The following is a 10,039-nucleotide window of genomic DNA, read 5'->3' on the forward strand; positions in this document are numbered from 1 at the left end:
CTAGAATCTGATTGATTGGTTGCTGTTGGCAACATCTTCACTTCAAAATAAATCACACTTTAGTAAATATACCCCCTATAGATTACAAAATACAATACTAAGTATTCTTTTTTTTCAATGTAAATATAAAATAAATATATGAGTTCACTTGTAAATCTATCACTCATAACAGGACTTTAGCAAATTATTTATTTCCTCTATTCTCTGATGGTGAGTGATGTAACGAAACAAGGTCAAATTCTACCATTTATAAAATGACAAACCAAAATAAATATGGTAGAGTCACAGAAAAATTCTACAATAACTTCCTATATATTTTATTATTATTATTATTATTTTTTTTTCCTTTTACAAAAACGTTTGAAATAAATGAATTTTACATTGATCAAAAATGGTTGATTTTCATGTACTGTAGACTCTTATAATTATTTTGTACTGACTTATAGTTTTGCATTCAGAAAAAATGTAATAATCTATATAATGTAATATATAATGATTTATATAGTAATCGGCCATTATATGTCCTGAGATCCATATGAGCAGTGTAAGTTCCCCCCCTCGGTAATGGCTCCCACTGCAGTGGACATAGAAAAGGAAGTCAAAATCATGGGAAAGTGCAATCAAGGTAATTGCAGGGGCAAGAAACAGGGGAAAGGAAATTTTGCCTGGTCCAATATACTAGTGTAAAATAATAATGTTCTATTGGTAGTAGACAATAAATTAGACAAAAATTACTAGAATTACATTCAAATAAAACATTTTGACTGTCAACAGCATACGAGTAACTGTCAACTTTTTCCTATACCCTATAAGCTTGGTAGTGACCTACAGTGAAAGTTTTTTTTAAGGGGGACCCCCTGATACAACTATCCTAAGGTATCTTACTATGAGATAACATACTAAAATCTTGGATAACTCTGGGAACCCACTTTGTCTTCAATTGAACAGTTATTACACATATTTCAGTCCTATCTGGCTATACAAGTCTATATACATGGATAACTAGGCTGAATTCTACACTATGGGCTGGGCCTAATACAGAGTTAAGAGCAGGTCCAGTTAGAGGATGCAGTTTTTCATCTTGGAAAAACCAAGAAGTGCTGCAGGGGGGACAAATGTAAAATGTGTACATTTAGCATTATTAGGGGTCTGCAATTTGCACCATTTATCTGTATTTTCTCCAATCTCTAAATGAGGTCCTATATGTCTACAGCATGGTCTATTTACTGGATTTATAGACTAATATTGTATATATATTGTTCTTTGTTTATTATCAAGCAGGAACTGGAGCTATACCATGTAGTAAAATATATATGCTAACTAATAATAGCAATAATAAAATAACATTTTAGAAAAAGTGGAAAAAAGTAAATATCTAAAATATAAACAATTTAATTTTGTTAATTACTGTAATTATTTTCACTAATTTTCTTAATTCTGTAATTTGATATTTGATCTACAGTAATTATATGTAAGCTGTGTTTTAGTTAATGTTTTATCATGTATTGAATGTTTTATTATTGGTGTATTACATCTAGTTTTAGTATTGATTATTGGAAACATCTTTTGATTTTGCTATTTAAATATGAATCTCCTTTGTTTTTAGATTTTAGATTTTCTTTATTAGTTAGACAGTCAGGGCTCTCTGTAGTGGGGTAGAGCTTTTGAAGTGCTCCGTTATTTGACATAGAATGGCACTATATGTAGGAATTGTTTCTTACATGCAAGTCAGCTGTGTTCAAGAAATTAAGCAGAGCTGCTTCGGATCACCAGTTCATTGACAGTGGATTTTGTCCAATGAAGGAACAAAGGAAACGACAAACATGCTGCATAGTAATGGTAAGGCCATGCCAGCATCCCATACCTACACTTAAGGACAGTCACACAAAGCAATCAAACATGCAAAAAACAGTTTAAATGCCCCACTCTTTCTCCCATATATATCTCAGGTTATAAGTGACATTTGATTATATTGATTGTATTGACAATAGTAAAATAACTACAATCACATCTACTGGAATATGTATTTTAAAGATGAAGAAGCATTTATGAAATAGGCAATTAACAGGTACAGTTGGAAATTGAAACAACATTTCAATCACACTTTCTATGATATTTATCTGAGCAAAATATAAATAAAAAATAAATTAAACTGAAATATTTGACCTTCAGTTACAGTGTAATGGTGAAAAGAAGTTGTTTATAAGGTGGACAGATTTCTGGCACTATAAGCATATTGAAATATTCTGTAACTACACCTGCAGAGGTATTACAGAGAAAAAACTGGTATCTGCTAGACAACAACACTCTTTTCAATGTGTAGTACCACTCTTGCTACAACTCTACACTCCTAACAATATACTGTACCATGGTTGAGAGATGGAGGTTGCGAATATTATTTTTAAAATGTTGAAAATTTGTATACATTCAAATGGGTGACAAGTAAATAATAATAATAATTGTAGTACTTAGAATAATAACATTAATACTACTATTAATATATTATTATTATTATTATTATTATTGTTATTATTATAATTATTATTTATTATTTCATTTATATAAAAAAAAATTCCAGTAGGATTCAAAGTACTTTTTCTTTTGCAGATTAAAAATGCACATGGCACCAAATAAACAACCTAAGTATTAGCAGACTACAAAAAAGAGTGCTAAACATTTTTATAAAAATGTTTGATTATACAGATAAGTCTTTAGTTAGAGCTGAAAAGCTAAAACCTCGAGCCCCAAACAAATTATTGGATTTTCTAGATGCTCCTAATAGTCCTTTATATGCTAATCAAAGTGTGTAACTGTGGTTAGGTAGTGCTTTGAAAATCCGAAAGCCAGTGAAGGGTGCAGAGCATGGATGTTATGTAGAAGGAACAGGCCTGGTTTGTTAACTGCATGGCTGCTCCATTGTGTAACAGCTCAAAGTGGTGCAATTCTTTTGCTATTTGGCCCAGGTAGAGTGCATTGCAGGAATCCAGACGTGAGGACATGTATTCATGTACTAGTGTAGAAAGATCTTTTGAGGGGATCAAGTGCCCTACCTCCAAATTCCTTGACAACTTTGCCTCCTGGCTCCCCCACTTCCTCTCCTCAGACCTTCCTATACTCATCTTAGGTGACTTTAATATCCATATCGATGTCCTCACAGACTCCTCTGCCTCTAAACTCCTTACCCTCACATCACCATTTGGTCTAACCTAATTGACCTCCTCACCCTCCAACGTTAGTAGACATGGGAGGGTGAGGAGGTGGTACTTGTGATATTTCTAATTAAACCAATTCCCCATTCCCTTTCTCTGACCATCACCTTCTCTCTTTTCACTTATCCCTTTATATTTCTCTTCCTCTGCCTCTTTAGGCCACCATCACTAAGCTTAACATTGAGACTATTAACACCATTTCCTTATCCTCCCTACTCAACTCACTTCTCTCTCTCTGTTGCCATGAACAAGCCACTTCCCTATACAATGTCTACCTTATTTCTGCTGTTTACTCTGTTGCTCTGGCAATCACTACTCACTCTAGCAGATCCACACCTCAACCCTGGCATTCCAAATGCACCAGATACCTGCAAAAGTGTTCACAAACTGCCAAGCAACAGTGGAGGAAAATGCGCTTTAAGGCAGACTTCTTCCACTTCAAATTATGCTCTATTTCCACAGTGCTGCCCTTTACCTCTCTAAACATTTGTATTTCAAAATGTCATCTTCTCCCAGTGTCCCTTTGTCATTTTCAACTCCCTCCCCTGCCCTCCACCTTCTTGCTTCTCCTCCTCACTCCCTGCCCTTGACTTTGCCACCTACTTTAAATCTAAAATTGACACCATATGTCAGGACATGGCATCCCACCAGGCCCTCTGCACTGCACCCCCACCTTTCCCAGACCACACCTCCCAATCAATCTCACCAACACTGATACCTTTATCTTCTGTATCTGTAAAGGGAGTCATGGCCCTCATCTGTTCCTTCTCCAATGCACCGCCACCCTTAATCCTATCCCCTTAAGCCTCCTTTGCTGCCTCTTTCCTGCTTGTTCCTATCTTGCTCACCTCCTCAATCTCTCCCTCTCTTCAGACACTGTCTCTTCTGCATTCAAGCATGCACTTGTTTCCTCATTCTTAAAAAAACCCTACTATTGATTCTAACACTCTCTTCAACTACTGACCAATTTCTCTCTTCCCTTTTGCCTCCAAACTCCTTAAGTGTATTATGTACAACCACCTTAATGCCTTTCTTTCCTCCCACTCTCTGCTTGACCCATAACTGTCTGGCTTCTATCCTCTCCACTCACCTGAAACTGCCCTCGTGAAGGTCAACAATGATCTCCTTACTGCCAAATCCAAATGCCACTACTCAATGCTCTTTCTTCTCAACCTCTTTGCTGTTTTTGACACTGTAAACCACCCTCTACTCATGCAAATCCTTCACTCCCTTGGTTCCTTGGTCCCTGCTCTCTCATGGCTGTCCTCTTACATCTCTGACCACTACTTCTCTTTCTCCTCTCATGACTTCTCTTCCTCCCATACTTCCACTAACAGTAGCAATACCCCAAGGTTCTGTTCTTGGACTTCTCCTATCCTCCCTCTATACAGCCTCTTTAGGTTAACTCATTTTCTCTTTTGGCCTCCAATATCATCTCTGTACTGATGATGCTCAAATTTACCTTCCCTCCACTGGCCTATCCCCCTATCTTCTCACTCATATCTCCAACTGTCTCTCTGCTATCTATTCCTGGAAGTCCCAGCACTTTCTTAATCTAAACATGTCTAAAACTGAGCTGGTCATCTTCCCACCCTCTCGCATAACCTCACTTAACACAATTTAATAATATATTGATGGCACAATTCTCAAATCTCCTCTAGCCCCCAAGTGTGCTGTCTAGGAATTATCCCTTTCCTTCAAACCATACATTCAGTACATTTTGCACTCCTGCCATTTCTATCTTAAAACAATTTACAGGATCAGACCTAGATTGAACTGCTGTAATCTCCTCCTAACTGGCCTCCCTGATCCCAACCTCCCTCCACTATAATTTGTCTTCAAAGCTGATGCTTGGCTCATCTTCTCCTCCATATGTTCTTCATCTTTCTCCCCTCTCCTACAAGCCCTGCTATGACTCCCTCTCCACTTCAGAACCCATATCAAGCTTCTCACACTCAATTACAAACCACTCACCCAATCATCTCCCATTTACATCTCTGAACTAATTTCTCTGCACACACCCTCCTGTCCACTTCACTCCATAAATGCATGCTGCCCCTCCTGTCAACTGATTACTTTCTCCCATCTCCAAGATTTTGTCCATGCTTATGCCTACCTCTGGAATTCTTCCCCTATCCTTATAATACCCTCGATCTCTACAAATCTTCAAAAGGATTCTCTAGACCCACTTCATCAAAGCCTTCTTGTCCTAACCCAATCCTCCATGCGCCTTCCTAACTGTTTACCCCATCTGTGTCACCCCTGTCTTTCTACCCCTCCCCTTTAGAATGTAAACTTTCATGAGCAGGGCCCTCATCCCTCATGTGCTTCTCCTACCCTTCCTTATATTTTCAATTAATCCTAACTCCCCACAACTGCACTTAACACTTTGCTGCTGTTGCCCTGCTGCTTTTTTAAGTATATGATCGCTAATGCAGCAATGTTTATAAACCTTATCCTAAATAATTTTGTATTGTTTGTTTATAACTGTTTTCTTGTGTGCTAATGTTCTTATGTACTTTGTAAGGTACTGCAGAACCCTTGTGGTGCCATATAAATAAAGGGTAACAATAATAATAGACCAGAGCATGATGTCTACTTATTTCATCTAATGTATGTATTAAGAAAATAAGAAAAAGACCACACTATACTGGAAAACACTCGACCATTTAAGTTATTAACATAAATGTGCACGTTTTAATATCACTTGTAATTATAATTATTTTTCATATTATTTCATTAGGTATCCAAGTTATAAACAATGGAAGAATTAAACAAAACAAAGTTCAAAGAATTTATACTGGTGGGATTTTCCGAACTCCACCAGTATCAAATCTTACTTTTCATTGTTACACTACTAATGTATATTACTAGTATCACTGGAAACTTTGCAGTCATTGTTCTTGTCAAGGCTGGACCCTCACTTCATTATCCAATGTATTATTTTATCTCTGTATTTGCAGCTATTGAAATTTTATATGTGTCTACTACCATTCCCAAACTTCTAGCGAATTTAATTGACAGTAGCAAGAAGAACATTTCTTTTATTGGATGCTTTGTACAGTTATATATTTTCAATACACTTGGGATAACAGAATGTTACTTGCTTGCAGTAATGGCTTTCGACAGAGATTTGGCAATTAATCATCCTTTAAGGTACTCATCAATCATGAATCATTTGTTTGTTCATCTTTCAGTGGTTCTGCCTTTCATCCTCAGTTGTATCATCATTTTATTTCCCACAATTTTCACAGCTGACTTAATATTCTGTGGTCCTAATGAAATAAACCATTTTCTCTGTGATTTTGCCTCAGTACAGAACCTGGCTTGTTCTAATCCCATCATTAGTAAAATAGCGACCAGCGTGTCAGCTTTTTTTGCAGGTCTTGCTCCTTTCATTCTTATCATAGGATTCTTCATCAACATCATTATTACAATCACCAAAATTAAGAGTGTGGAAGGAAAATACAAAGCATTCTCCACTTGCTCTTCCCATCTAACAGTTGCTGGTCTATACTATGGTACGGCCATAATTGTCTACTTAAACCCAAAGGGCAGTCAGTATGATAAGTTCCTTGCACTTATGTATACGGTCATTGTCCCTATGTTAAATCCTTTTATTTATACATTAAGAAACAAGGATGTCAAGAAAGCTTTTTATAAGTTCATGTTGCACTAACTAGAAGACTGATAATATCAAGGACACATACATCTTCTTGAAGGTCTGATGTAGGGTTCATTGAAAGACGCATCTAGTATTTCCACACTTGTATTTGGTGTTAGACACATCTCAATATATGTGCAACCTAAAGTCTTGCCCATAGAAGCGCATGGGCAAAGATGTAGCACATTTTTTTCATCATCATCAATAACCCCAAAAATTTTAATGGTACAATATATATAGGTGCAAGATTGACATCTCAAAACGTATGTATTTCAAGATATATATAACTCCAAAATACAGCAAGTATGCCTGCGGACTATTGTTGGTGCCTCAGGAAAGGTGTTCCAGGTGAAAAGCACACAGAATAACTGTATTTGGTACCATTATATATATATATATATATATATATATATATATAAACACAGTATATACACTGTATAATTGAAGCAAATGTAAGCTTCTTTGAAACAATAAACATTATAATTCCCAGACCATGGTATCATTTATTTATGAAATAAGAACATTTTTAAACTTGAGAGAGCAAAAAACTTGACCTGATTGAGAAAAATTAGTTTTAATTTTGATTTCACCATGTACTAATTATTAAAGATAACATAAACATACCTTAACGATTAAATAATGATGCAGAGCAGCGTTATTTAAATAATGAAAGATCTCTGTTTATAGTCTGTTTACATGATGCAATGTAGCTGGAGATAGTAAGGGGCACATGTACTTATACAGTACTGTATTTATTTATTTCAAAGTGCATTCAAATAAAATGTGACATTTGTGTAATATTATTAGTAGAGCTGTGCAGTTCATTTTTCCTGGAAACTGAAATCACACAAAGTTTGGGTTTCTAAGTCGAATCGAGTAACGGCTTGGATCATTTTTGGGGTCTTGAAAGAACAGGTTACTAACTTGGGTCTGCTGTAAGTTCTGAACTCAGATTTAAAAACAGAATCTTGTTTTTGGATTGCAAGTAAACCGGTCCAAATTACATAATTTTAGCTGTTAATATCAATTTTAAAGTATCCAAAACTAAAACCAAATCCAAACCAAAACATTTGGGGGTGGTTTTGAAAAAAACAAAACACATTGGTCTGCGCAGAACTCTAATTATTAATACATTGTTCAATTAGCATTATAGTAAAAATGCACTAAGGTATCCTCTTACTAAGTAGCAACTTTTAAGTCTTATATTTGGACATTTTTTGTAACTGTTTAACTGAGCATTTAACGCATTGATTTTTTTGGTGCAGAATTTTGCATATTTCTGAAAAATATTATATTATGCAGAATTCACTCTATAATAGTTGTTCATGGTGCAATTCCCTTATCAATTTCATTTTTTAAATAGCAGGTGTCCTCCCACTAAATAATAGAAATGGAATCAATGCTAGACATCCTGGACTCGATTCTATAATGGAGAGAATATATGTATGGGGTCATCCTGCTATAGTGAAACAAGGGTAAAAGAGGAAAGTTATGGTCTTTAATGATGCACAAGATTTACAAAAATACATAAAATATAACCTTTCATAATTTGGTTTAAAATGTTCATTAGAACTACGCTAGTTAAATAAGGACAAACATAGTAAAAAATAGAGGACAAAAATCATATGTGAACAGAATGAAAAGAAGTGATTAAAAAAATAAATACAATTATACCACAAGGTGTACCTCCTCAATATTACACTTTATTTGTCCCAGTGAGAAAGTGTGAATAAAGTGAGTTTAACTGATCATCTCCACAAATGATGATGGCTTTCAAAGCTGCAGATTATCTGTGGTTGTGTATGCAGGATTTAAAACAATTCAATTACAGATGTTCCCAGCTAGTTTGTTGTTCATGGCGCACCATTCAGAGCTCTGTGTTGTGCCATGGAACATTGCGTGATGGCTGGACTTGTGGCATACCATGGTATTCTTCAACAAAGGATATGCTATGGCATGGAATACAGCACTTAACCGCTGGGTGGCTAGTGCTCCACTGTTGTAATTTGTACTGAATACCATACTGTTAAATTGGATGGATATCACATTCACGCACTGTATAGTATTTGCATGTTCGCACAACCAAAATTTTTAATATCACATAATGTACAGTAAGCTCTTAGAATGGGACGCAAATCAGTACACATACTGTACATAACTGTACAGTAGTGAAGTTGCCCGAGTTGTTATCACGGTATAACCAATACTGTAGATTAATGAGATGCACGCACAGCTTTCAATGAGATGGGATGAATGAATCTCTAATGGTGGGGTACTATGTATATACAGTACAGTATGTACTAGTACTGTATAATATTTGGAAAGGAAATTTTTTTTTCTATTATTAAAAATAGCAGTGGGTGGGTGAAGTGCACATGGATGAGCCCACTATGTTACTGTAAGCTGTCAGCTCTGACCTAGTGTCCTGAAAAGCCTACGAATGGTGACCATTGCCAAGGACACCATCCCCCATCTGCTAGGACAACTAATGTGCCGCTATGAATGTGTCTGTACTGTATATTAAAAACTGACTGTGTGGTTGAAGTTGCACACTTGAGCCACTGTCAGCGCTGTCCCAGACTTGGACACAGTGATTTCATGACTTCAGAAACTGGTAGTGAGTGGGCCTTGTTTGAGAGAGAGGTCTCTGTATTACAAACTGATTGTGCATTTAGAGCTCAAACTGGCGTCAATGTTAGCACTGTCCCAGACTAGGACACTATGGTGATTTCGAACCCATGGGACAAGAAGATGGGAGAAGCAGTGAGACTAGGCATTAGCCCCATAGGCCATATGTCTCATCCCATTACTACAGTAGTTCCTAAAGTAATAAAATCACTACAATGTCTAAGTCTGGGACAGTGCCGACAGTACTTACATTGGCGCAAGTGTGCAACTTCAACCGCACAGTCAGTGTGTAATACAGAGCTTAATGATTTCAAACTTTATTAGTCATTCTTCTACAGCTTTATTATACATTCCTGATTCCATGTGGAAAATGCTGTACTACTGTAAAGTGGCACCAAACCACAGCCAATCATCATTAGTGCTGACTGTGCCTACATTGCCGTAAGTGTGCAACTTAGACCGCACTGTCAGTGTGTAATACAGAGGTGTGCGTCAATGTGAAATATTTTTATATAAAAGTAGAAGACTCACACTCTTA

General features: G+C 36.3%; 1 protein-coding gene across 1 annotated transcript; it reads left to right on the forward strand.

Moving 5' to 3' along the window:
- Positions 1-5,970: 5,970 nt before the first annotated feature.
- LOC148481265 (olfactory receptor 5V1-like) lies at positions 5,971-7,182 on the forward strand. The gene has a single exon (XM_088453759.1). It carries the CDS (start codon positions 5,971-5,973, stop codon positions 6,886-6,888), a length of 918 nt encoding a protein of 305 aa, XP_088309885.1. The 3' UTR covers positions 6,889-7,182.
- Positions 7,183-10,039: the final 2,857 nt, after the last annotated feature.

The sequence above is a fragment of the Taudactylus pleione genome, unplaced genomic scaffold (genome assembly GCF_031769625.1).
Source record: "Taudactylus pleione unplaced genomic scaffold, aTauple2 ptg000587l, whole genome shotgun sequence".
Lineage (NCBI taxonomy): Eukaryota > Metazoa > Chordata > Amphibia > Anura > Myobatrachidae > Taudactylus > Taudactylus pleione.